Genomic DNA, 27,043 nt, shown 5'->3' on the forward strand with positions numbered 1-27,043 from the left:
TGCCGTCGGGGGGGGTGAGCGGGACCCAGCCCCATGTTGCCGTCGGGGGGGGCCAGCGGGACCCCGACCCACGTCGCCGTCGGGGGGGGTGGCGAGCGGGACCCAGCCCCATGTTGCTGTCGGGGGGGGCGAGCGGGACCCAGCCCCATGTTGCTGTCGGGGGGGGCGAGCGGGATCCAGCCCCACGTCGCCGTCGGGGGGGGCGAGCGGACCCGCGAATACCAAGCTAAGGCCAGTACCGGAGCAGGCCTGCACACCGTGTCCAGATGGTGGCTGGAGGCGGCTGAAGAGCGGTGCCGCTCCAAGGGCTGGTGCTGGGCTAAGTCCCTGACCCCAAGGAGCGGTGCTGAGCCGGGAGCAGCGGGCCCCGTGCCGCCAGCGAGGCAGAACCCCCGGTGCCGATCCCGAGGACGGGCAGAGCGCGAGCAGGGCCCGCCCACGGGACCAGCTGTGGGCATGGTGCCGGGAGTCAGACGGGCGGTTTTCCCTGTGACCGCACTGGGGCTGGAACTGGAGGGCCCAAGGTGACCGGCTTCCCTGGGAGGCTGGCAGGAGACAGGCCCTGTTCCTGGGTGAGGCCCGTGTCCTTCTCGAAGGCGGCTGGCGTAGGACCGGACCCATCGCCCATGGCTCGCCCCTTGGGGAGGCCGAGAGGGCGTGGCTGCCTTGGAGCCAGGCCAGGGACTGGGAGGGGCACTGGGTGGAGGCCTTGGGGAGCACTGGTGCCATGAGGGTCCCTTCTTCGGCGCCAGCCCTGGACCGAAGGGGCCACGCTGCCGGACCCTGCGGCTGAGCCATGGTGTGATGCAGCAGGGGGCGGTGTGCTCTGGAACTCCGTGTCCCCACCTGGCTGTGCTGCTGCGCGGTTCCCACGGACTCACCCACGTGGGGATCGGCCCAGGCACCCAGGCCCGGCCTGAGCAGGTAACAAGGCTCTTCCCAGGGAGAGACAAAGGGAGGGGGGCGGAGGGGGGCACCTGGCTGGGGGCAGGGCCAGGGGGCTGGGATGACATGAGGAGGAGACTAAGCCGAGTGCTGGGGTCCAGGGCCTGAGGCTGCCTGGCCCCGACTCCTGTGACCACGTCCCGCCTGTCCTGCTGGCTGGCAGAGTCTCCTCTTGCTGCGGCCGGGGGCTCCTCGCCACAGCCACACAAAGGAAGGGAGGTGGGGGCAGGGTCTGGGAGCTGGGGCAGGCTTGGCTGGGGGAAGCATGAAGGGAGCAGGACGGGGGGGCTCAGGGGCCTGTGAGCCCCCCCAGGAGGACTAAGGCTCTGCCCCGGCTCCGGTGTTAACGTGGAGCCTGCGCTGCCCCGTGTCGGAGACCCGAGAAACCTTCCACTCGACTGGCGGCGGAGTCGCCTCTGACTGCGGACGGGGCCCGACGCGCCGGCTCACGCGGCCTGTGGCTCCAGGCTCCTTTCGGGGCGAGCGCTTGTCAGTGGTGGCTGCCCCAGGCACCAGACGCGAGTCGTGGGGGTCACTCGGTGCCACGCCCGAGGCAAGACCTGCAGGGTTGAAGCCCTGGTCCTGCGAACTCCTGGTGACGCCGGGAGCACGAGGGAGCCCGGCGCTTGTAGAGCCGCAGTCCCACGGGCATCACTGGCGCCAGGGAAGGAGGGGCCGTGGGGCGGCAGGGTCGCAGCCAGGGCCTCGTGCCGGGGTGCGGGGCAGGGAACCTGGCTTCCTGCCGGCGCGCCTGAGCTGAACCCGCCTGAGCAAGCACCCGCAAAGGCAGCACCAGTTTGCCAAACAGGAATTTTCATTTTTTCAAAAGCAGACGAAGGCAAATCTCTCGGAACACGGCCCTTCCCGTTTCCAGCCCCCGTCCGCAGGCAAAACGTTTCCGTGCGCAACATCGCCGGGATCCCCGGGGCCGGTCACAAGGGAGCGAGTCAGAACCACTCGGAACGCGCGTCCCAGCCCCCGCTGGCCAAAGCCGCTGGGCCCGACGCGGAGGGGCCCTTTATGCACAGCTACTGATCAGTCTGCTTCTCCCCAATCCCCGCCAGGGAGCACGGCCCAGGGCCTGAGCCAGCGCTGTCTGCGGGGCTGCGTCTTCGCCCTCTGGCCAGGCCCCTTCCCCACCAGGGCTCCAGCAGCCAGGGGCACAGAGCCTGCGGTGGGCCCGGCTCCGGCTGCAGGCTCTGCACACCCGCCCATGTAGGAGGGGCTGCTGGCAGGTGCCAGCTCAGAGCCAGCAGCAGGAGCCGGATGCCCAGGCACACCAGGTTCAGTTGCCCAGTGCTGCACTGGGCAGAGTGAAGCCTCCAGGAGATGGGACCCACAGGGTGGGGATCCAATCTGCCAGGGGTTGGCGCAGCACATGCTGGGCTCCATCCTGCCCTATTCCGGCCTCACCCGGGCCCTAAGGGAGCTTTTCGGAATGTTGTGGGGGACCAGAGTGCCTCAGTTTCCCTGAGCTGCCCAGTATCTAGGTGGTGGGACAAGGGGTGTGATTGCTGCAGACACCCTCGTGGGCCACCTGGACCCAGGCAACAGCTGGGGCTGGATCCTGGCAGCCGAGGCCTGGGCCCGTCCTCTGCAGAGCCAAGCGCCGGCTGCAGGCCCGGGAAGGAGGCTAAGGGCAGGGGAGGGGCCCCCAATGGGCCGTGGCTGAATGGCCCTGCGCCAACAGGTGCTGCAGGCGACTAGTGACTGCTGGAGGGGAGGGCCGGGGGCTAGGCCCTGTCCAGGCCGCTGGGGGACGTGCCAGGCGCCTTGGGGGCTGCCTCGCGGCTCAGGAGGGTGACGAGTTTCTTGAGGCCACTGCTAGCTCTGCCCTTGGGGAGGGCGCTGACGAGGGCCTGCCCCTCGCCCTCCTCCTCCCCGCCCCCCTGCCCGTCCAGCTCCAGCAGCCGCCTGTACTGGGCCTCCAGGGAGGGGCTGCTCCAGCGCTTGGCCACCATGCAGCTGTTGTCATAGATGGGGGCCGAGGCGATGCTGCTCCCTTCCGGGGACCCCCTGGAGTCCAGGCCCGAGGGCCCCTCCCCCTCCAGGGCGCAGAGGTTCTCGTAGAGGTGTTCAGAGACTGGGGGCCGCTCCCCCCAGGACGCCCCCTCCCCCCGCGGCTCGTCCTCGGCTTCGCCCCAGGGCATGAGCAGCGGGGGCTGCAGGCCCCTGCGGATGGAGGCGTAGACAAGGGGGGGCTCAGCTCCGGCCCCTGCGTGGCCCCCAGGCTCCAGGGCGCAGGGCAGGGCCTGGCCGCGCTCCGGGCAGTGCCCCGCCGGCAGAGCTGGCCTCTCCAGGGCCCAGGGGGGCGGCGCTTCCTCCAGGCTCAGGGCGCTGCGCAGCTGGGGGCCCGTGCCTGGCGTGGAGCGCGGCGCCTCCGGAGCCTGGGCCCGGCTGCCGCTCTGGCGGGCAATGGCTGCGGAGACCAGGCTGCACAGCTCCGGCGCCCGGCCGGTGCCCATGGTGAAGACGCCCTCGCCCGAGTCGCAGCGGCGGCCGGCCTCGAAGGAGAACGTGGCCTGCGGGGAGCACAGGGCAGCGTTAGGGGCAGTGCCCCGGCGGGGGGGCCTGGCTCCGCGGGCGGCGGCGCCTCGGTACCTTGTCATGGCCAAACTTGCGCAGGAAGTGGTAGGGCCAGGCCAGGAGGAGCTGGCGGGACTCGGGGGCCTTCAGCACGAGCCCCTCGGGCAAGGCGGCCAGCAGGTAGCGTCCGCTCAGGCCGCACCTGGCGGAGGCGTCTGTCCTGTGCACCAGCACCTGGAACTCGCTCACTGCGGGAAAACCAACACACCAGTCGCTGCCCGGCCCCACTGCATCCCCCTCGCTGCCCAGCCCCGCCGCATCCCCCCTCGCTGCCCGGCCCCACTGCATCCCCCTCGCTGCCCAGCCCCGCCGCATCCCCCCTCGCTGCCCGGCCCCGCTGCCCCGCTGCATCCCCCCTCGCTGCCCGGCCCCACTGCATCCCCCCTCACTGCCTGGCCCCGCTGCCCCGCTGCATCCCCCCTCGCTGCCCGGCCCCGCCGCATCCCCTCGCTGCCCGGCCCCCCCGCATCCCCCTCGCTGCCCGGCCCCGCCGCATCCCCCCTCGCTGCCCGGCCCCGCCGCATCCCCCCTCGCTGCCCGGCCCCGCTGCCCCGCTGCATCCCCCTCACTGCCCGGCCCCACTGCATCCCCCCTCACTGCCTGGCCCCGCTGCCCCGCTGCATCCCCCTCGCTGCCCGGCCCCCCCGCATCCCCCTCGCTGCCCGGCCCCGCCGCATCCCCCCTCGCTGCCCGGCCCCGCCGCATCCCCCCTCACTGCCCGGCCCCGCTGCCCCACTGCATCCCCCTCACTGCCCGGCCCCACTGCATCCCCCCTCGCTGCCCGGCCCCACTGCATCCCCCCTCACTGCCCGGCCCCACTGCATCCCCCCTCGCTGCCCGGCCCCGCTGCCCCACTGCATCCCCCTCACTGCCCGGCCCCACTGCATCTCCCCTCGCTGCCCGGCCCCGCTGCCCCACTGCATCCCCCTCGCTGCCCGGCCCCGCCGCATCCCCCCTCGCTGCCCGGCCCCGCCGCATCCCCCCTCGCTGCCCGGCCCCGCCGCATCCCCCCTCGCTGCCCGGCCCCGCTGCCCCACTGCATCCCCCTCACTGCCCGGCCCCACTGCATCTCCCCTCGCTGCCCGGCCCCGCTGCCCCACTGCATCCCCCTCACTGCCCGGCCCCGCCGCATCCCCCTCACTGCCCGGCCCCGCTGCCCCACTGCATCCCCCTCACTGCCCGGCCCCGCCGCATCCCCCCTCGCTGCCCGGCCCCGCCGCATCCCCCCTCGCTGCCCGGCCCCGCCGCATCCCCCTCACTGCCCGGCCCCGCTGCATCCCCCTCACTGCATCCCCCTCCCTGCCCAGCCCCGCTGCATCCCCCCTCACTGCATCCCCCTCCCTGCCCGGCCCTGCTGCATCCCCCTCACTGCCCGGCCCCGCTGCATCCCCCTCACTGCCCAGCCCCGCTGCATCCCCCCTCACTGCATCCCCCTCCCTGCCCGGCCCTGCTGCATCCCCCTCACTGCCCGGCCCCGCTGCATCCCCCTCACTGCATCCCCCCTCACTGCCCAGCCCCGCTGCATCCCCCCTCACTGCATCCCCCTCGCTGCCCGGCCCCGCCGCATCCCCCCTCGCTGCCCGGCCCCCCCGCATCCCCCCTCGCTGCCCGTCCTCGCTGCCCGTCCCCGCTGCATCCCCCCTCGCTGCCCGGCCCCGCCGCATCCCCCCTCGCTGCCCGGCCCCGCCGCATCCCCCCTCGCTGCCCGTCCTCGCTGCCCGTCCCCGCTGCATCCCCCCTCGCTGCCCGGCCCCGCCGCATCCCCCCTCGCTGCCCGGCCCCGCCGCATCCCCCCTCGCTGCCCGGCCCCGCCGCATCCCCCCTCGCTGCCCGGCCCCACTGCCACAGTCACTGCCTGGCCGCACTGCCCGGCCCCACTGCATCCCCCGTCACTGTCTGCTCGCTGCCCGGCCCCACTGCCCCACTGCCCCAGTCACTGCCCGGCCCCACTGCATCCCCCCTCACTGCCTGGCTCCACTGCCACAGTCACTGCCTGGCTGCACTGCCCGGCCCCACTGCATCCCCCCTCAGTGCCCGGCCCCACTGCCCGGCTCCACTGCCACAGTCACTGCCTGGCCGCACTGCCCGGTCCCACTGCATCCCCCCCTCACTGCCCGGCTTCACTGCCACAGTCACTGCCTGGCCGCACTGCCCGGCCCCACTGCATCCCCCGTCACTGTCTGCTCGCTGCCCGGCCCCACTGCCCCACTGCATCCCCCCTCACTGCCCGGCCCCACTGCCACAGTCACTGCCTGGCCGCACTACCTGGCCCCACTGCATCTCCCATCACTGTCTGCTCACTGCCCGGCCCCACTGCCGTGCCTCAGTGCCCAGCCCCACTGCATCCCCCTCACTGCCCGGCTCCACTGCATCCCCCCTCACCGCTCAGCTTCACTACCTGGCTCCACTGCATCCCCCCTCACTGCCCGGCCCCACTGCATCCCCCCTCACCGCTCAGCTTCACTACCCGGCTCCACTGCATCCCCCCTCACTGCCCGGCTCCACTGCAACCCCCCATTGTTGTGCTCCACTGCCACAGTCACTGCCCAGCCCCACTGCATCCCCCCATTGCAGTCGTCCACTGCATATACCCCTCACCGCTCAGCTTCACTGCCCGGCTCCATTGCACCCCAGCAGTTCTCGGCTCCACTGCATTCCCCCCTACTGCCCAGCTCTACTGCATCCCCCCTCACAGCCCAACCCCACTGCTAGACTCACTGCCTGGTTCCACTGCATTCCCCCCCCCCCCGCACTGCCAGCCCCATTGTGCTCCCCTGACTGCCACGGCCCACTACATACCACCAGCTCATCACTGCCTGGCCCCACTGCATCCTGCCAGCGAGTCACTGCCTGGCCCCACAGCATTCCTCCCTCACCACCAAGCCACACAGCATCCTGCCAGCCAGTCACATCCCAGCCCCACTGTGTCCTGCCAGGGTCACTGCCCAGCCCCACTGCATCCCCCCAGCCTCCTGCCCCATCTCCAGCCATTCCTGGTCCCTGAGCCCCTAGGGTGACCAGAAAGCGAGTGTTAAAGTTTGGGAGGGGTACGGAGAGAGATCGATGCCCACACAAGGCAAAGCCTCAACTGTCAGGACTTTCTCTATAAAATTGGTGTATCTGGTCACCCAATGCAGCCCCGCCCCCCCCAGCCTCCCTCCAACCCCTAAGTCTCTGGTCCCAGCCCCCTCCCTCTCTGCTGCTGGGGTCCGTGTCCGACCCACGCTTTGCCCCGGCTGTACGTACGGTCCTGCCAGGATGAGTAGAGGGCGTTTTCTTGCACGTGGAGATCGGACCCAGGGGGTTCCCAGGCGCTGCCAGGCGCTGGCTCCTTAGTGCACTGAAAGCAGAGTCCCCCCGTCAGCTGCGCTGCCCGTCACATCAGGTACCGCCCCCCGGCACCCAAATGTGGGCAGTAAGGTGCCGCCAGCTCAGAGGCACCCAGGGCAAGGGCCTTGCCAGCACTCCAGGGGCCGGGTGACGGGGACATGCCATTGCCCGGGGCAGGAGGGGCTGCACCAGTGCCCGGGGGATGTGAGGGGAGTGCGGCTGTGGCTGAGCGGGGTGGCGCTGGCTGGGCACTACCTGGAAGGCCAGCTGGCAGAGCTGGCACACCCACTCGTCCCGCCGCTCGGCTGCCAGCACGTAGCTCTTCTCCACGGTGTTCAGGCAGAAGGCAGCCGTGTCCTTCGGGCAGCTGGGGGCGTCCGCCAGCCCCACGGAGACGCAGTCTGCCAGCCGGATGACCCGGCGCTCAGACTTCCGCAGAGAGGCCTTCTCCGGCACGGAGCCGTCGTCCCGGGCGTCGGACGTCTCCAGCCGGGCAATGCCACAGGGGCTGGTGGCGAAGAGCTGGGCCCCCACCTTCCGCCAGCACTTCTGGGGGGGCAGGACGAGAGTCGCCAGAGTGGCTCCCGGCTCAGAGGCCGGGACCAGGAGACAGGGGGCCCACAGACCTGCAGATGGGGGCTGGACAGGCCTGCAGGAACGGTGCAGCCTAGCCTCTGCACTGGGGCTGACCCCAAGTACACCCGGACCCCTGGCAGGGATTGTTCGGACAGCCTGACTCCAGCGTGTGGTGTCCGTTGGCCAGACGCGCCTGCCCACCCCCCAGCGTGGGGACAGCCTCTCACTGCCACACCACACCGGTATGGCTCATGCGCTGAGAGCCAGGCCTGAACCCTGGTTCTTCCCCCCCCAGTGGCCACTGTTCTTGTCCTTCCAGCAGCTTTGTCACTGGGTGGCCTCTGGTCTTGCTCCAATTCCTCCGTCTTCTTCAGCCCTTTTGCAGCGTTACCGCCGCCCTTAGCACCCCTGCAGCTGCGCTGGACTGGTCCTCCCTAAGGAGAGCGGCTGCACTTGGCTCTAGCGAGAAAGCCTGGAGGGTGGGGGGCACGCTGGCTGCTGGCCAGGCTGACGGCTGACCCCTTCCTAGGCCCCTGGGCTTGCAGAGGCCTGGATCTTACTCTGCATTGGGAGCATCAGCTCCTTGTGCATGTGCCTGGAGCACGGAGGAGCCCTATGGGGAGAGGCAATTCCATAGAGCTTCTAGGCAGCTGGCAGCTACATCCCAGGGCCCAACCCCCGCCACTGCTCGGCTGGCTTTCCCCACCCAGGCAGGTGTTGAGTCCCCCGGCCACGCAGCCGGCAAGCCCCCGAGAGCGAGTCCCTGCCGCACCCGTTAGCTGCCCCGGCCAGTCCAGGGCCCCCGGGGCAGCACGCTGTACTCAGCCCTGGGCGGGTCCCAGCCGCTCCCGTTAGCTGCCCCGGCCAGTCCAGGGCCCCCGGGGCAGCACGCTGTACTCAGCCCTGGGCGGGTCCCAGCCGCACCCGTTAGCTGCCCCGGCCAGTCCAGGGCCCCCGGGGCAGCACGCTGTACTCAGCCTTGGAAGGGTCCCAGCCGCACCCGTTAGCTGCCCCGGCCAGTCCAGGGCCCCCGGGGCAGCACGCTGTACTCAGCCCTGGAAGGGTCCCAGCCGCACCCGTTAGCTGCCCCGGCCAGTCCAGGGCCCCCGGGGCAGCACGCTGTACTCAGCCCTCAGCGAGTCCCTGCCGCACCCGTTAGCTGCCCCGGCCAGTCCAGGGCCCCCGGGGCAGCACGCTGTACTCAGCCCTGGAAGGGTCCCAGCCGCTCCCGTTAGCTGCCCCGGCCAGTCCAGGGCCCCCGGGGCAGCACGCTGTACTCAGCCCTCGAAGGGTCCCAGCCGCTCCCGTTAGCTGCCCCGGCCAGTCCAGGGCCCCCGGGGCAGCACGCTGTACTCAGCCCTGGGCGGGTCCCAGCCGCTCCCGTTAGCTGCCCCGGCCAGTCCAGGGCCCCCGGGGCAGCACGCTGTACTCAGCCCTGGGCGGGTCCCAGCCGCTCCCGTTAGCTGCCCCGGCCAGTCCAGGGCCCCCGGGGCAGCACGCTGTACTCAGCCCTGGGCGGGTCCCAGCCGCTCCCGTTAGCTGCCCCGGCCAGTCCAGGGCCCCCGGGGCAGCACGCTGTACTCAGCCCTGGGCGGGTCCCAGCCGCTCCCGTTAGCTGCCCCAGCCAGTCCAGGGCCCCCGGGGCAGCACGCTGTACTCAGCCCTCAGCGGGTCCCAGCCGCTCCCGTTAGCTGCCCCGGCCAGTCCAGGGCCCCCGGGGCAGCACGCTGTACTCAGCCCTGGGCGGGTCCCAGCCGCTCCCGTTAGCTGCCCCAGCCAGTCCAGGGCCCCCGGGGCAGCACGCTGTACTCAGCCCTGGGCGGGTCCCAGCCGCTCCCGTTAGCTGCCCCGGCCTGCGCTAGGCCTGTGCCCTTGGCTCTGGGGTTGTTTTTAGCCGCTAGCTTGATGCAAATGAAGCCATTTTGAGCCATTTGTTCTCAGAGCAGCCCCACACCTGCTGCCTGGGCCAGGCCCTGCAGCCAGCAGCAGCCACATCCTCCCTGGGGAAGGTCTGTCAGCCAGCACCTGGCTGAAGTGCCCGGGAGGGGGCAGGGCAGAGGAGCGTGCGACCGACGGGCAGCGCCCGGGAGGGGGCAGGGCAGAGGAGCGTGCGACCGACGGGCAGCGCCCGGGAGGGGGCAGGGCAGAGGAGCGTGCGACCGACCGGCAGCGCCCGGGGAGGGGGCAGGGCAGAGGAGCGTGCGACCGACCGGCAGCGCCCGGGGAGGGGGCAGGGCAGAGGAGCGTGCGACCGACCGGCAGCGCCCGGGGAGGGGGCAGGGCAGAGGAGCGTGCGGCCAACGGGCAGCGCCCGGGAGGGGGCAGGGCAGAGGAGCGTGCGGCCAACGGGCAGCGCCCGGGAGGGGGCAGGGCAGAGGAGCGTGCGACCGACGGGCAGCGCCGGGGAGGGGGCAGGGCAGAGGAGCGTGCGACCAACGGGCAGCGCCCGGGAGGGGGCAGGGCAGAGGAGCGTGCGACCGACCGGCAGCGCCCGGGGAGGGGGCAGGGCAGAGGAGCGTGCGACCGACGGGCAGCGCCCGGGAGGGGGCAGGGCAGAGGAGCGTGCGGCCGACCGGCAGCGCCCGGGAGGGGGCAGGGCAGAGGAGCGTGCGGCCAACGGGCAGCGCCCGGGAGGGGGCAGGGCAGAGGAGCGTGCGACCAACGGGCAGCGCCCGGGAGGGGGCAGGGCAGAGGAGCGTGCGACCGACCGGCAGCGCCCGGGAGGGGGCAGGGCAGAGGAGCGTGCGACCGACCGGCAGCGCCCGGGAGGGGGCAGGGCAGAGGAGCGTGCGACCGACCGGCAGCGCCCGGGAGGGGGCAGGGCAGAGGAGCGTGCGACCGACGGGCAGCGCCCGGGGAGGGGGCAGGGCAGAGGAGCGTGCGACCGACGGGCAGCGCCCGGGGAGGGGGCAGGGCAGAGGAGCGTGCGACCGACGGGCAGCGCCCGGGGAGGGGGCAGGGCAGAGGAGCGTGCGACCGACCGGCAGCGCCCGGGAGGGGGCAGGGCAGAGGAGCGTGCGACCGACGGGCAGCGCCCGGGGAGGGGGCAGGGCAGAGGAGCGTGCGACCGACGGGCAGCGCCCGGGGAGGGGGCAGGGCAGAGGAGCGTGCGACCGACCGGCAGCGCCCGGGAGGGGGCAGGGCAGAGGAGCGTGCGACCGACCGGCAGCGCCCGGGAGGGGGCAGGGCAGAGGAGCGTGCGACCGACGGGCAGCGCCCGGGGAGGGGGCAGGGCAGAGGAGCGTGCGACCGACCGGCAGCGCCCGGGAGGGGGCAGGGCAGAGGAGCGTGCGACCGACCGGCAGCGCCCGGGAGGGGGCAGGGCAGAGGAGCGTGCGGCCAACGGGCAGCGCCCGGGGAGGGGGCAGGGCAGAGGAGCGTGCGACCGACCGGCAGCGCCCGGGAGGGGGCAGGGCAGAGGAGCGTGCGACCGACCGGCAGCGCCCGGGAGGGGGCAGGGCAGAGGAGCGTGCGGCCAACGGGCAGCGCCCGGGGAGGGGGCAGGGCAGAGGAGCGTGCGACCGACCGGCAGCGCCCGGGAGGGGGCAGGGCAGAGGAGCGTGCGACCGACCGGCAGCGCCCGGGAGGGGGCAGGGCAGAGGAGCGTGCGACCGACGGGCAGCGCCCGGGCAGAGCTGCGTGTGCTGGTAACACGAGGGGCGGCTCCCAGGGCAGCAGCGCTGCTTTCGGGCACGCAGGGGAACCGCGCCGGGGCGCCCCGGGGTTCCCCGCTTTCCTCTGCGCCTGCCTGCGTGTTGGCCACCAGCGAGCACTTGGGCGCGGGCCGAGCCTGCCTGCGTGTTGGCCAGCAGCGAGCACTTGGGCGCGGGCCGAGCCTGCCTGCGTGTTGGCCACCAGCGAGCACTTGGGCGCGGGCCGAGCCTGCCTGCGTGTTGGCCACCAGCGAGCACTTGGGCGCGGGCCGAGCCTGCCTGCGTGTTGGCCACCAGCGAGCACTTGGGCGCGGGCCGAGCCTGCCTGCGTGTTGGCCACCAGCGAGCACTTGGGCGCGGGCCGAGCCTGCCTGCGTGTTGGCCACCAACGAGCACTTGGGCGCGGGCCGAGCCTGCCTGCGTGTTGGCCACCAGCGAGCACTTGGGCGCGGGCCGAGCCTGCCTGCGTGTTGGCCAGCAGCGAGCACTTGGGCGCGGGCCGAGCCTGCCTGCGTGTTGGCCAGCAGCGAGCACTTGGGCGCGGGCCGAGCCTGCCTGCGAGGCGCTGGCTGGCCAGGCCCCGGGCTGCAGAGGCGGCTGAGGGCCAGGACGAAGCCCCGAAGCGCACGGTGCCAAAGCTGCTCCATGGGACAGGGGCCTTCCCGGGAGAGCCCCAGCCCCGCTCCTCCTGCAGACGCCAGCGGCTCTCCCGTAGCCCACGTGAACCCCAACCTCTGACAGCTCAGTGGAGCGCGAGGGCTGCACGCTGCCCCTCTCCCCGGGCCAGGCAGGGCTCCGCACGGCCGGAACGCAGGAACCCCCACGGCTGTTACCTCCCGCTCCCCTGCAGCGCCCAGGGCCCAGGCGCCCGCCACGCCCCCCGCATCTCGCCACAGCGGGGCTCCCAGCGCACGTCCCCAGCCCCGCACGCTGTTCCCAATCTGTTTATTAACACTTCAGCGCAAGTCACACAACACAGGCTGGAGCTGGGGCCCCGCTGGCAGGCCCCCCACGTATCCCCGTGTGCCACCATGGTCAGTCCTGGGGTGGTGACAGCCCCTGCTGCCCCTCCTTCGGCTCAGCCCCTCGCCCTTTCCTAGCCCCCACGAGCTGGGGCCCGCCGCCCCCTTTACCTTTCCAAATCTGAAGTGCTGGACATAGAGGGGCCCGGCCTTCACGGGGGTCTCCATGGCCCGGCCGGCCGCGGTGCCGGGAAGGAGCCGCTGGCTGCTGTGGTGGAGCGAGCGCGCAGGAGACTTCCCTTCTCACTAACTTCCCCTTTGCGGCAGGCGGGGCGGCAGGGGCCGGGCCAGCAGCCAGACGCGGCCCCTCTGCCCAGCCCTCCGCAGCCAGGGCGCCTGACTGCCTAGGCCAGCACAACCACCCCTCAGCCCCCCGGCCGGAGCCCCGGGACGGGACAGGGCAGGGCGCCCCTGGGCCAGGCCGGGAGGCTGCGGCTGGGTGGCCCCGTGCTGGCAGGCTGATGCAATGGGCCGTTGCAGCAGAGCAGAGGCTTCCTCTCCCGGGAGCGACGGCCGGGCCACGCGCCCGGCCTAGAAGTCCATGGAGCTGTGCGCCAGGTAGTCCTTGCGGCCGATGTTGCTGACTTGCTTGGTCTGCATGGCTTCCAGCTTGGGGCACTCCGTGATGCGGTGGCCCAGGCCCCCACAGAAGGCACAGCCCCTCTCGCCTGCAAGGAGGGAGGGGTCAGAGGCAGGCCAGGGGAGCAGCCCAGCAGTGGCAGAGCAGGGGGTGGAGCCGAGCGCCCCGCCCAGCCCCTCACCTCCAATATCCAGCATGGTCTCGTCCCCGCAGTGCAGCACCTGCAGCACCGGCGGCACCTTCTGCTTGGCCTCCAGCAGCAGCGCCTTCAGGTCCATGAGCACGGACTCATCTGGGCAGAGAGGAAGCTGAGAACCGTGCCGGCCTGGGCACAGCGGGACAGAGGGCCATGCCCACCCAGCCGAGGCTGCAGGGGCCGGAACCAGCCACGCTGGGGACAGCGACACCCGCCCCGCTCCACAGGCCCACCCAGCCATGCCCACTCCCACAGCCGGCTGCCACGCCCGCGCCTCTCACCACAGGCCCACCCGGCCATGCCCACTCCCACAGCCGGCTGCCACGCCCGCGCCTCTCACCACAGGCCCACCCGGCCATGCCCACTCCCACAGCCGGCTGCCACCCCCGCGCCTCTCACCACAGGCCCACCCGGCCATGCCCACTCCCACAGCCGGCTGCCACGCCCCGCGCCTCTCACCACAGGCCCACCCGGCCATGCCCACTCCCACAGCCGGCTGCCACCCCCGCGCCTCTCACCACAGGCCCACCCAGCCATGCCCAGCTCCCACAGCCGGCTGCCACCCCCGCGCCTCTCACCACAGGCCCACCCAGCCATGCCCACTCCCACAGCCGGCTGCCACGCCCGCGCCTCTCACCACAGGCCCACCCAGCCATGCCCACTCCCACAGCCGGCTGCCACCCCCGCGCCTCTCACCACAGGCCCACCCGGCCATGCCCAGCTCCCACAGCCGGCTGCCACGCCCGCGCCTCTCACCACAGGCCCACCCGGCCATGCCCAGCTCCCACAGCCGGCTGCCACGCCCGCGCCTCTCACCACAGGCCCACCCGGCCATGCCCAGCTCCCACAGCCGGCTGCCACGCCCCGCGCCTCTCACCACAGGCCCACCCAGCCATGCCCACTCCCACAGCCGGCTGCCACGCCCGCGCCTCTCACCACAGGCCCACCCAGCCATGCCCACTCCCACAGCCGGCTGCCACGCCCGCGCCTCTCACCACAGGCCCACCCAGCCATGCCCACTCCCACAGCCGGCTGCCATGCCCCGCGCCTCTCACCACAGGCCCACCCAGCCGAGGCTGCAGGGGCCGGAACCAGCCACGCTGGGGACAGCGACACCCGCCCCGCTCCACAGGCCCACCCAGCCATGCCCACTCCCACAGCCGGCTGCCACGCCCGCGCCTCTCACCACAGGCCCACCCGGCCATGCCCAGCTCCCACAGCCGGCTGCCACGCCCCGCGCCTCTCACCACAGGCCCACCCGGCCATGCCCACTCCCACAGCCAGCTGCCACGCCCGCGCCTCTCACCACAGGCCCACCCAGCCATGCCCACTCCCACAGCCGGCTGCCACGCCCCGCGCCTCTCACCACAGGCCCACCCGGCCATGCCCAGCTCCCACAGCCGGCTGCCACGCCCGCGCCTCTCACCACAGGCCCACCCGGCCATGCCCAGCTCCCACAGCCGGCTGCCACGCCCCGCGCCTCTCACCACAGGCCCACCCGGCCATGCCCACTCCCACAGCCGGCTGCCACGCCCGCGCCTCTCACCACAGGCCCACCCAGCCATGCCCACTCCCACAGCCGGCTGCCACGCCCCGCGCCTCTCACCACAGGCCCACCCGGCCATGCCCACTCCCACAGCCGGCTGCCACGCCCGCGCCTCTCACCACAGGCCCACCCGGCCATGCCCACTCCCACAGCCGGCTGCCACGCCCGCGCCTCTCACCACAGGCCCACCCAGCCATGCCCACTCCCACAGCCGGCTGCCACGCCCCGCGCCTCTCACCACAGGCCCACCCGGCCATGCCCAGCTCCCACAGCCGGCTGCCACGCCCGCGCCTCTCACCACAGGCCCACCCGGCCATGCCCAGCTCCCACAGCCGGCTGCCACGCCCCGCGCCTCTCACCACAGGCCCACCCGGCCATGCCCACTCCCACAGCCGGCTGCCACGCCCGCGCCTCTCACCACAGGCCCACCCAGCCATGCCCACTCCCACAGCCGGCTGCCACGCCCCGCGCCTCTCACCACAGGCCCACCCGGCCATGCCCAGCTCCCACAGCCGGCTGCCACGCCCGCGCCTCTCACCACAGGCCCACCCGGCCATGCCCAGCTCCCACAGCCGGCTGCCACGCCCCGCGCCTCTCACCACAGGCCCACCCGGCCATGCCCACTCCCACAGCCGGCTGCCACGCCCCGCGCCTCTCACCACAGGCCTTGTTGATGAAGGTGGTGGCAACGCCGGTGTTCCCCGAGCGGCCCGTGCGCCCAATTCTGTGAACTGCGGGGAGAGAGAGTCAGGCCCTGGCCACGAGCAGGCGCCCCCCTCCCGGCCCCGGCCCGCCCTACCGTAGTTCTCGATCTCCTCCGGCATGTCGTAGTTGATGACGTGCTGGATGGCCGGGAAATCCAAGCCCTTGGAGGCAACGTCGGTAGCAACCAGGACGTCCTTCTTCCCCTCCCGGAAGGCCTCGATGGCCTTCGTCCGCTCCTCCTGGTCTGCGGGCCCCAGGACAGAGGGCTGGTGAGGGGCAGCTCCTCCAGCCAGGAGCCCGCCCCCACCCCCACCACCGTAGCCAGAGCGAGGGGCAAGCCCTAGCCAGACCCTCCCATGGGGCGGCCGCTTGTCACCGGCAGAGGCCTGGGAGCTGCCCGGTCCGGACTCTGCACCCTGCCCCACGGCATTCCCTCAAGCACCCCAGGGACACCACGGGACTCCCGTAGCGCTGTGGCCATGGCAGCGGATGCACGCAGGGGCCACCTGCTCTGTGCAAGGGGTATCCACCCCCTCCCTCCCATGCCCTGCCCTGCCCAGGTCTACCTGCTGGCTGCCTCCTGCTTCCCTGACACGCTCCCGGCGGGGGCCCAGCAGGCAGGGCGCCCGACCAAGAGCCAAGGCTGCAGGGTAGTGATGGGGGGGTTTGGGAGGGAGGCTGGGTGCACAAGGGGGCCCAGGGCAGCGAGGGGGGGGTGTCTAGGAGGGAGGCTGGGTGCAGAAGGGGGCTCAGGGCAGCGAGGGGGGGGGTCAGGGAGGGAGGCTGGGTGCCGAAGGGGGCCCAGGGCAGCGAGGGGGGGGGTCAGGGAGGGAGGCTGGGTGCCGAAGGGGGCCCAGGGCAGCGAGGGGGGGGGTCAGGGAGGGAGGCTGGGTGCAGAAGGGGGCCCAGGGCAGCGAGGGGGGGGGCCAGGGAGGGAGGCTGGGTGCCGAAGGGGGCCCAGGGCAGCGAGGGGGGGTCAGGGAGGGAGGCTGGGTGCAGAAGGGGGCCCAGGGCAGCGAAGGGGGGGTCAGGGAGGGAGGCTGGGTGCACAAGGGGGCCCAGGGCAGCGAGGGCGGGGTCAGGGAGGGAGGCTGGGTGCACAAGGGGGCTCAGGGCAGCGAAGGGGGGGTCAGGGAGGGAGGCTGGGTGCAGAAGGGGGCCCAGGGCAGCGAGGGGGGGTCAGGGAGGGAGGCTGGGTGCAGAAGGGGGCTCAGGGCAGCGAGGGCGGGGTCAGGGAGGGAGGCTGGGTGCAGAAGGGGGCTCAGGGCAGCGAGGGGGGGTAGGGAGGGAGGCTGGGTGCACAAGGGGGCTCAGGGCAGCGAAGGGGGGGTCAGGGAGGGAGGCTGGGTGCACAAGGGGGCTCAGGGCAGCGAAGGGGGGGTCAGGGAGGGAGGCTGGGTGCAGAAGGGGGCCCAGGGCAGCGAGGGGGGGGTCAGGGAGGGAGGCTGGGTGCAGAAGGGGGCTCAGGGCAGCGAGGGCGGGGTCAGGGAGGGAGGCTGGGTGCAGAAGGGGGCTCAGGGCAGCGAGGGGGGGGTAGGGAGGGAGGCTGGGTGCACAAGGGGGCTCAGGGCAGCGAAGGGGGGGTCAGGGAGGGAGGCTGGGTGCAGAAGGGGGCTCAGGGCAGCGAGGGGGGGTAGGGAGGGAGGCTGGGTGCACAAGGGGGCTCAGGGCAGCGAAGGGGGGGTCAGGGAGGGAGGCTGGGTGCAGAAGGGGGCTCAGGGCAGCGAGGGGGGGTAGGGAGGGAGGCTGGGTGCACAAGGGGGCTCAGGGCAGCGAAGGGGGGGGGGTAGGGAGGGAGGCTGGGTGCACAAGGGGGCTCAGGGCAGCGAAGGGGGGGTCAGGGAGGGAGGCTGGGTGCAGAAGGGGGCTCAGGGCAGCGAGGGGGGGTCAGGGAGGGAGGCTGGGTGCACAAGGGGGCTCAGGGCAGCGAAGGGGGGGGTCAGGGAGGGAGGCTGGGTGCAGAAGGGGTCCCAGGGAAGCAAGGGGGGGGTCAGGGAGGGAGGCCCTGCAGGCAGGGAACTTCCCCCGGCCGGAGTCAGGCACGACCCAAGCAGAGCCCCTCAGCCCCAGAATTCCCAGCTGGGACTGGCCTCCCAAGCTCGCTCTGAGGCTGCGGCCTGCAAGGCTCTGGAGCCCGCCAGGGCGTTCCATGGGGAAGGCCCAGCGCAGGGAGCCGGGCGACAAGCGGTGCAGGCCCAGCTCCGCCACCTCCCGTCGTTTCTGCGCCCACGGCCCAGTGCGTGGGGCCAGGCCGCCAACCCTTCTGAGGCGCCCCGGAAGCAGTGCATGCTGGGACTGGCTGCTGCTCTGTGGGGACGGTGCCTGTGCCCTCACTGACCTTTGCCTCCATGTATGGCCACCGCTTCCACGCCCTTCAGCAGCAGGTACTCGTGGATGGCGTCAACGTCGGCCTTCTTCTCCGCAAAGATCAGCACCTGCCACAGGGCGGCAGCACTGAGACCTGCTCTGGGCCCAGGGCCTGTCTGCCCCCTCCCCGTGTGCAGGACTCACCGGCGGCGGGGTCTTCTGCAGGCACTCCAGCAGGTACACCATCTTGGCTTCCTCCTTCACGTACTCCACTTCCTGGGCACAAGCACAGCGCGCGGCTCAGGGCCCCGGAGCTCAGGGCCCTGGACAGCGGATGCTGGCAGCCAGCGCAGGCCGTGTGGGAGCGCCCCCTGCTGGCAGCTCACCTGTATGACGTCCAGGCTGGCCGCTCCAGCTCGTCCCACGTTGATGGTGATGGGCTTCACCAGGGCGCTTTTGGCAAAGTTCTGGATCTTCTTGGGCATGGTGGCACTGAAGAGAAGGGTCTGCCTCTGGCCCTGCGCCCAGGCCCGGGGGAGTTAGTGTGGTCCATCAGCCAGCACAACCAATGGGGTGCTGGTCTCTGCACTGGCCAGCCGGGGCTGGGCAGCCCTGCTAGTCCCCACACAGGGGCCCTTGGAGCCCAGCTTTACGCCAGCAGGCCGGGCAGCACGGCAGGAGACTGGGCTCGGCTCGCCAGGGCGGCCAGAGACACGGTGCCAAGGGCAGGGGCCACTGGGCTCCAACAGGGAAACCGTTAGCCCAGCCAGGCAGGACCTGTGCTCCATGCCAGCCAGCGAGGCCCCGGGGTAGAGAGCCGAGCCGGCACCGCGCCCCCAAGCTCCTGAGTGGGCGAGGCCAGGGACTGTGACTAAAGGATTTAACCCTGCCCGGCCCCCAGCCTCCCCTGCCCGCTAGCTACCTTGAAGTAGGAGAAGATGGTGCGGATGTCTCCCTCGAAGCCCATGTCGATCATCCTGTCGGCCTCGTCCAGGGCCAGGTAGCGACAAATGTCCAGGCTCACCATCTTCTTCTGCAGCAGGTCCATGAGGCGGCCGGGGGTAGCCACCATCATGTGCACGCCGCTGCAGAGCAGGTGGGCAGCCTCAGGGTCCTGTGCACTCTGGATGCAGGGGTGAGGGGCCCCCGAGCTGCTCCCCACGCCCGACCCCCTTGCTGTGGGCAGGCCCCACAACAGCACATCACACTCAGGCTGGCCCGCTCAGCAGCCTCAGAACCCTGCCCTTGGGGCACCCAGCGAGATGGGCTGCTGCTCATGGGCGGGGCGGGAAGAGGGCTGGCACCAGAGTCCCTACACAGGGCAGGAGGCAGGGCGAGGGTTGGGAGCGAGGTCAGAAGGGGGCTGGGAGGTGGGGCAAGAAGGGCGGGAAGAAGGCCGGGAAGGTGGGGCGGGAAGAAAGCCGGGAGGCGGGGTGGGAGACAGGGCGGGATGCGGGGCGGGAAGAAGGCCGGGAGGCGGGGCGGGAAGGGAAGAAGGCCGGGGAGGTGGGGCGGGAAGAAGGCCGGGAAGAAGGCCGGGGAGGTGGGGCAGGAAGGCCGGGGAGGTGGGGCAGGATGCAGGGTGGGAAGAAGGCCGGGAGGCGGGGCAGGAAGGCCGGGGAGGTGGGGCAGGAAGAAGGCCGGGAGGCAGGGCAGGAAGAAGGCCGGGAGGCGGGGCAGGAAGAAGGCCGGGAGGCAGGGCAGGATGCAGGGCGGGAAGAAGGCCGGGAGGCAGGGCAGGATGCAGGGCGGGAAGAAGGCCGGGAGGCGGGGCAGGAAGAAGGCCGGGAGGCGGGGCAGGATGCAGGGCGGGAAGAAGGCCGGGAGGCGGGGCAGGATGCAGGGCGGGAAGGAGGCCGGGAGGCGGGGCAGGAAGAAGGCCGGGAGGCGGGGCAGGATGCAGGGCGGGAAGAAGGCCGGGAGGCGGGGCAGGATGCAGGGCGGGAAGAAGGCCGGGAGGCAGGGCAGGATGCAGGGCGGGAAGAAGGCCGGGAGGCGGGGCAGGAAGAAGGCCGGGAGGCGGGGCAGGATGCAGGGCAGGAAGAAGGCCGGGAGGCGGGGCAGGATGCAGGCCGGGAGGCGGGGCAGGAAGCAGGGCGGGAAGAAGGCCGGGAGGCGGGGCAGGAAGAAGGCCGGGAAGAAGGCCGGGGAGGCGGGGCAGGAAGAAGGCCGGGAAGAAGGCCGGGAGGCGGGGCAGGAAGAAGGCCGGGAGGCAGGGCAGGATGCAGGGCGGGAAGAAGGTCGGGGAGGTGGGGCAGGAAGAAGGCCGGGAGGCAGGGCGGGATGCGGGGCGGGAAGAAGGCCGGGAGGCGGGGCAGGAAGAAGGCCAGGAAGAAGGCCGGGGAGGTGGGGCAGGAAGAAGGCCGGGAGGCGGGGCGGGAAGAAGGCCGGGAGGCAGGGCAGGATGCAGGGCGGGAAGAAGGTCGGGGAGGTGGGGCAGGAAGAAGGCCGGGAGGCAGGGCGGGATGCGGGGCGGGAAGAAGGCCGGGGAGGTGGGGCGGGAAGAAGGCCGGGAGGCGGGGCAGGAAGAAGGCCGGGAAGAAGGCCGGGAGGCGGGGCAGGATGCAGGGCGGGAAGGAGGCCGGGAGGCGGGGCAGGATGCAGGGCGGGAAGGAGGCCGGGAGGCGGGGCAGGAAGAAGGCCGGGAGGCGGGGCAGGATGCAGGGCGGGAAGAAGGCCGGGGAGGTGGGGCAGGATGCAGGGTGGGAAGAAGGCCGGGGAGGCGGGGCGGGAAGAAGGCCGGGAGGCGGGGCGGGAAGAAGGCCGGGGAGGCGGGGCGGGAAGAAGGCCGGGAGGCGGGGCGGGAAGAAGGCCGGGGAGGTGGGGCAGGATGCAGGGCGGGAAGGAGGCCGGGAGGCGGGGCAGGAAGGCCGGGAGGCGGGGCAGGAAGGAGGCCGGGAGGTGGGGCAGGAAGGAGGCGGGGCAGGAAGGCCGGGAGGCGGGGCAGGAAGGCCGGGGAGGTGGGGCAGGATGCAGGGCGGGAAGAAGGCCGGGAGGCGGGGCAGGAAGAAGGCCGGGAGGCGGGGCAGGAAGAAGGCCGGGAAGAAGGCCGGGGAGGTGGGGCGGGAAGAAGGCCGGGAAGAAGGCCGGGAGGCGGGGCGGGAAGAAGGCCGGGAGGCGGGGCGGGAAGAAGGCCGGGAGGCGGGGCGGGAAGAAGGCCGGGAAGAAGGCTGGGAGGCGGGGCAGGAAGGCCGGGGAGGCGGGGCGGGATGCAGGGCGGGAAGAAGGCCGGGAGGCGGGGCAGGAAGGCCGGGAGGCGGGGCGGGAAGAAGGCCGGGAGGCGGGGCAGGAAGGCCGGGAGGCGGGGCGGGAAGAAGGCCGGGAGGCGGGGCAGGATGCAGGGCGGGAAGAAGGCCGGGAGGCGGGGCGGGATGCAGGGCGGGAAGGAGGCCGGGGAGGTGGGGCAGGAAGGCCGGGGAGGCGGGGCGGGATGCAGGGCGGGAAGAAGGCCGGGAGGCGGGGCAGGAAGGCCGGGAGGCGGGGCAGGATGCAGGGCGGGAAGAAGGCCGGGAGGCGGGGCGGGATGCAGGGCGGGAAGGAGGCCGGGAGGCGGGGCAGGAAGGAGGCCGGGAGGTGGGGCAGGAAGGAGGCCGGGAAGAAGGCCGGGAGGCGGGGCAGGAAGGCCGGGAGGCGGGGCAGGATGCAGGGCGGGAAGAAGGCCGGGAGGCGGGGCAGGAAGAAGGCCGGGAAGAAGGCCGGGGAGGTGGGGCGGGAAGAAGGCCGGGGAGGCGGGGCAGGATGCAGGGCGGGAAGAAGGCCGGGAGGCGGGGCGGGATGCAGGGCGGGAAGGAGGCCGGGAGGCGGGGCAGGAAGGAGGCCGGGAAGAAGGCCGGGAGGCGGGGCAGGAAGGCCGGGAGGCGGGGCAGGAAGGCCGGGGAGGTGGGGCAGGATGCAGGGCGGGAAGAAGGCCGGGAGGCGGGGCAGGAAGGCCGGGGAGGTGGGGCAGGATGCAGGGCGGGAAGAAGGCCAGGAGGCGGGGCAGGAAGAAGGCCGGGAGGCGGGGCAGGATGCAGGGCGGGAAGGCGGCCGGGAGGCGGGGCCTTCCCAAGGGCGGGGCTTACTGTTTGATGGTTTCCATCTGCTCCTTGACAGACATGCCCCCGATGCAGAGGGCGCAGCGCAGCACGGGCAGGCTGTCTTCCTGCAGCAGGCGGCAGTAGTACTCCAGGATGCCATGGGTCTGCCGGGCCAGCTCCCTCTGCAGGGGAGGAGGCCGTCAGCCCGGCACCCCTCCGACCCCCGCCCAGATCCCACCGGGAGCCGAGCCACTCACAGAGGGGCAGATGATGAGCCCGTAGGGCCCCTCTCTCTTGCTGAAGGGCAGCCGTTTCTCCTGCTCCAGGCAGAACATGATGACGGGCAGCGTGAACACGAGCGTCTTCCCCGAGCCGGTGAACGCGATGCCGATCATGTCCCTGCCAGACAGGCTGCAGAGACATGGGCAGCGGGTGAGCACCGAGAAGCCCCGTGCCCAGGCTGCGGGGGTGGAGGACGCGGCAGTGGGGCCAGGGGCCACGGAGCTGAGGAAGGCAGCACTCACATGGTGGGGATTCCCTGGATCTGGATGGGAGTCGGCTGCTGGATTCCCTTTTTCTTGAGGCCCCTCAGGATAGCTGCGGACAGAAGGTGACGGGGCGTGTCAGCAGCGCACGAGTGGCTGGCAGCTAGAGCCCTGCTTCCCACAGCTGCGGCTCTGGCTCCGGCGATCCGTGGATACCTGCGCAGGGCTCTATTGCCGTGGCTGAGTCGCTTCCCCACTGCCCAGCGATGTGACCCCCCCCACCGGCGCCCCACAGACAACTCCCCCACCCCCACATCACCTGCTGGGAACTTCATCTCCTTGAAGCTCTTGATGGGCGGTGGGATGCCCTCGCCCTCCACCAGGATGTGGTACTTCCTGCGCACGCGATTGTGCCGTGCCTCTGACATGCCCAGGATGTACCGTGGGGCCTTCCAGCTGAGAAAGGGGCAAGGGAGAGCTCAGGAAGGGTGGGGAATGCCAGGCTGACCTGAGCTGCACTTGCCACCTTCGCATGGGAAGGCAGCAGGCGAACTGGCCAAGCTGTGTACTTGATCCCGGACGCCCAGGATTTCAGGTGCCAATGGCACAAATGCAAGAGCTGGGGCGACCCACGAGGAGAGAACACAGCCCTAAGCTTGCGTCCCTCAGCAGCTGCATGTACAACCCACTTCCAAAGCACAGGAGCCGAACTGGGCCCAGAGCAGGGTGGCCAGGTGTGGGAGCAGAGGAGCAGAACTGGGCCCAGAGCAGGGTGGCCCGGTGTGGGAGCAGAGGAGCAGAACTGGGCCCAGAGCAGGGTGGCCAGGTGTGGGAGCAGAGGAGCCGAAGGGCGCCCAGAGCAGGGTGGCCAGGTGTGGGAGCAGAGGAGCCGAACTGCGCCCAGAGCAGGGTGGCCAGGTGTGGGAGCAGAGGAGCAGAACTGGGCCCAGAGCAGGGTGGCCAGGTGTGGGAGCAGAGGAGCCGAACTGGGCCCAGAGCAGGGTGGCCAGGTGTGGGAGCAGAGGAGCCGAAGGGCGCCCAGAGCAGGGTGGCCAGGTGTGGGAGCAGAGGAGCCGAACTGGGCCCAGAGCAGGGTGGCCAGGTGTGGGAGCAGAGGAGCCGAACTGGGCCCAGAGCAGGGTGGCCAGGTGTGGGAGCAGAGGAGCCGAACTGCGCCCAGAGCAGGGTGGCCAGGTGTGGGAGCAGAGGAGCCGAACTGCGCCCAGAGCAGGGTGGCCAGGTGTGGGAGCAGAGGAGCCGAACTGGGCACAGAGCAGGGTGGCCAGGTGTGGGAGCAGGAGCTGAACTGCCCCCAGAGCAGAGTGGCCAGGTGTGGGAGCTGCGGCTGAGCTCCCGTGCGCTGTGGCACGCTGGGATCAACTGCCACATTCTGTAGCATCAACCCTAATTTCCTGGCAAAGGCTGGTTTCTTTGTGGCCATGGAATTTCCATCCGTCCCAGCCAGGCTCGGGGTCAGTGCACCCGCTGCGGTACAAGTTAGGGAGCAGTATTTCCACGGGCTGGGTTCCTGTTGTTCCCTTGCTGGACCCTGGGAGAAGCCGTAGCCCCGCTCGCCAGGCTGCTGCCCATTCCCCACCTGGAGCGCCCAGCCCTGCTGCTCTGCGGGAGCAGCGCACTGCATCCGGGGACAGCTCCCCAGGGGAGGATGCTGAGGAGCAAAGAGCAGCTGCAAGCTGGTCACAAAAGGGCAAAGCCTAGCGCGACAGGGCCCTGGGGCTCACCTGGTTTTAATTGGATCGTCGTAGGTGATGCCCTTCGCCATCTCCTTCACAGACATCAGAGCTGCAGAAGAACAGACGGGATCGGCACAGCTCCCGGAGCTAGGCCCATGCGGCTTGGACAAGGGAACCGGCAGTGGGGTTGTCGGGGGAGCGCACACACAGTGACAGGAAAGGGCCCACTGGGTCAGCAACACCCAACAGAATGGCTCTGTCTCTCACCCGGGAGAGGTGGGCACCAGGCGGCTTGGCACCAGCTGGCCAGGCTTCCGCATGGGGACAGTGCAAGCACCACTGCCTTGTCCTTGTCCCTTCACCAGCGCCAGGAAGGGAAGGGGAGAGAATGTCACCTCAGCCAACTCCACTCCCCCAGCCCGACCCACCTCGGCCCTCAGCCACGCTCTCCAGGATCTTCTCCTCCTCCTTCAGCTGCTTCTCCTTGGCCGACTCCTTGCGCGCTGTGGAGCCATGGAAAGGTGAGTTAGGCACTGCCCACAGATTGGGCCCTGGCCACAAGTGCCCCTCCTCCCCCTACCTTCCGCCTTCTCTTTGAGGTGCTGGTGCTGGTCCAGGAGGCTGACGTTGGACTGGGGTCCCAAAGGAATATCGTCTTCATCGCCCCTGTGCTCACTGCTGCTGTCTCTCTGCTCCTCCTCCAGCACCCCCTTCCTGCGCATCTGCAGCAGCTTCTGCAGCTGCAGAGACACAATAGTCAGGGGCACCCAGTGCCACACGCCCCATCCAGGACTGCAGGGGACTCTGAACTGGGGCAGGGGATTGAACCATCCCCCCCCCCCCCACGGGCATCACCCTGTGTCCTGCCCAGAGCACTCAGACCAGGGCTGAGGCTAGAGCACCACAGCAACTAAGGGGCACCCACAAGATCCTCACACCAGCCAACCCCTCCACCTTCAGGGCAGACCCCTCCCCATGACCACCAGACCCCGCTCCCTTGCCAGGCAGACCCCACCCCTTCCAGCCAAGCCCCTCCCTTCACCGGCCAGACCCCGCCCCCTTCCCAGGCAGACCCCGCCCCATCCAGCCAAGCCCCTCCCTTCGCCAGGCAGACCCCGCCCTTCCAGCCAAGCCCCTCCCTTCGCCGGCCAGACCCCGCCCCCTTGCCAGGCAGACCCCGCCCCTTCCAGCCAAGCCCCTCCCTTCACCGGCCAGACCTCGCCCCGTTCCCAGGCAGACCCCGCCCCATCCAGCCAAGCCCTTCCCTTCGCCGGCCAGACCTCGCCCCGTTCCCAGGCAGACCCCGCCCCTTCCAGCCAAGCCCCTCCCTTCGCCGGCCAGACCCCGCCCCCTTGCCAGGCAGACCCCGCCCCTTCCAGCCAAGCCCCTCCCTTCACCGGCCAGACCTCGCCCCGTTCCCAGGCAGACCCCACCCCTTCCAGCCAAGCCCCTCCCTTCACTGGCCAGACCCCGCCCCTTCCAGCCAAGCCCCTCCCTTCACCAGCCAGACCTCGCCCCCTTCCCAGGCAGACCCCGCCCCTTCCACCCAAGCCCCTCCCTTCACCGGCCAGACCTCGCCCCGTTCCCAGGCAGACCCCGCCCCTTCCAGCCAAGCCCCTCCCTTCGCCGGCCAGACCTCGCCCCGTTCCCAGGCAGACCCCGCCCCTTCCAGCCAAGCCCCTCCCTTCACTGGCCAGACCCCGCCCCCTTGCCAGGCAGACCCCACCCCTTCCAGCCAAGCCCCTCCCTTCGCCGGCCAGACCTCGCCCCGTTCCCAGGCAGACCCCGCCCCATCCAGCCAAGCCCCTCCCTTCCCCGGGCAGACCCCGCCCCCTTCCCCGGGCAGACCCCGCCCCATCCAGCCAAGCCCCTCCCTTCCCCGGGCAGACCCCGCCCCCTCCCTTCCCCGGGCAGACCCCGCCCCCGGCTGCCGCGTCACCATCTGCTGCTTGCGCTGCTTGACGGGCACGTAGGGCTCGTAGTCCGCGTCCTCCGCCGCCTCGTCCCCCGACGGGCCCGACGCCTCCGCCTCCGCCTCGCGCTGCCTCTGCGGGAAGACACGTGGTCAGGGGCCGCCGCGCGGGGGGGCGGGGCGGGGCCCGAGGGCCGGGGGGGGCTCGCACCTTCCGGTCGCTCCCGGGCTCCATGGCTCGGCCTCGCGCGCGCCCCGCTCCCGCCTCGCCTCGCCTCGCCGCGCAGGAACTGGGCCTGGGGGCGGGCTCTGTCGCTAAGCAACCGCGCACAGCTACGTCACGTGGCGCAACGCGCCGGACGGGCTGCGCCGAAGGACAAACCTAGTGACTCGCTGCGGCGCCCGCGTGGGGCGGTTTGGGCCCCGCCCCGGGCAGCAGGGGCGGGCCTTAGCCTTGCGCGGACGGAGCGCTGTGGGGGGCGGGGCGCACCGATAAAGGGAGTGGGCGGGGCATAGGCTGGAGGCGGGGCGATGGTGGCGGGCGCACCGATGCAGGGGGCGGGGCGATGGTGGCGGGCGCACCGATGCAGGGGGCGGGGCGATGGTGGCGGGCGCACCGATGCAGGGGGCGGGGCATAGGCTGGGGGCGGGGCGATGGAGGCGGGCGCACCGATGCAGGGGGCGGGGCATAGGCGGGGGGCGGGGCGATGGAGGCGGGCGCACCGATGCAGGGGGCGGGGCATAGGCTGGGGGCGGGGCGATGGAGGCGGGCGCACCGATACAGGGGGCGGGGCATAGGCGGGGGGCGGGGCGATGCTGGCGGGCGCACCGATGCAGGGGGCGGGGCATAGGCGGGGGCGGGGCGATGGAGGCGGGCGCACCGATACAGGGGGCGGGGCATAGGCGGGGGGCGGGGCGATGCTGGCGGGCGCACCGATGCAGGGGGCGGGGCATAGGCGGGGGGCGGGGCGATGGAGGCGGGCGCACCGATGCAGGGGGCGGGGCATAGGCGGGGGGCGGGGCGATGCTGGCGGGCGCACCGATGCAGGGGGCGGGGCATAGGCGGGGGGCGGGGCGATGGAGGCGGGCGCACCGATGCAGGGGGCGGGGCATAGGCGGGGGCAGGGCGATGGAGGCGGGCGCACCGATGCAGGGGGCGGGGCATAGGCGGGGGGCGGGGCGATGCAGGGGGCGGGGCATAGGCGGGGGCGGTCCCAGACGCTCCACCTCCCCGGACGCCAGCAGGAGGCTGGTGCGCCCCCGTTTCAGCTCCTCGGCCGACTTGCGCCCACGGGGCCCGGTCGCTCTGCGGCGCTGAGAGCGGATCTGGCAGCCGCGTGTCCGCGCCGAGCACGCGCAGGGGGCAGGCCCGTGGGAGCCCCTCCCAGCCGGGCCAGCGCCTCGCTGCGTGGCCCCGGCCCCGGGAACCCGCCCCCCAGTGGAGAAGCACCGAGCAAAGGGGTCCCGGCCTGCACCGAGCGCCCGGCGGA

The 27,043-nt window shown here is 72.2% G+C and overlaps 2 protein-coding genes across 2 annotated transcripts; both read right to left on the reverse strand.

Moving 5' to 3' along the window:
• Positions 1–1,741: 1,741 nt before the first annotated feature.
• DOK3 (docking protein 3) lies at positions 1,742–12,363 on the reverse strand. The gene is made up of 5 exons (XM_075918729.2): positions 12,224–12,363; positions 7,117–7,410; positions 6,778–6,871; positions 3,547–3,719; positions 1,742–3,467 (listed from the first exon to the last, which is right to left on the reverse strand). Exons 1-5 carry the CDS (start codon positions 12,278–12,280, stop codon positions 2,679–2,681), a joined length of 1,407 nt encoding a protein of 468 aa, XP_075774844.1. The 5' UTR covers positions 12,281–12,363; the 3' UTR covers positions 1,742–2,678.
• Positions 12,297–25,928, reverse strand: DDX41 (DEAD-box helicase 41). Its single transcript, XM_075918728.2, has 17 exons — positions 25,765–25,928; positions 25,581–25,688; positions 24,222–24,381; positions 24,070–24,144; positions 23,690–23,750; positions 22,267–22,403; positions 21,987–22,059; positions 21,720–21,873; positions 21,508–21,644; positions 18,369–18,531; positions 17,833–17,964; positions 17,651–17,722; positions 17,478–17,574; positions 15,234–15,383; positions 15,094–15,165; positions 12,874–12,984; positions 12,297–12,780 (listed from the first exon to the last, which is right to left on the reverse strand). The coding sequence occupies exons 1-17, from the start codon at positions 25,786–25,788 to the stop codon at positions 12,644–12,646; spliced, it is 1,863 nt and encodes a 620-aa protein (XP_075774843.2). The 5' UTR covers positions 25,789–25,928; the 3' UTR covers positions 12,297–12,643.
• Positions 25,929–27,043: the final 1,115 nt, after the last annotated feature.

This window comes from Pelodiscus sinensis, chromosome 16 (assembly GCF_052426305.1).
Source record: "Pelodiscus sinensis isolate ZL-2025 chromosome 16, ASM5242630v1, whole genome shotgun sequence".
NCBI classification, from domain to species: Eukaryota; Metazoa; Chordata; order Testudines; family Trionychidae; genus Pelodiscus; species Pelodiscus sinensis.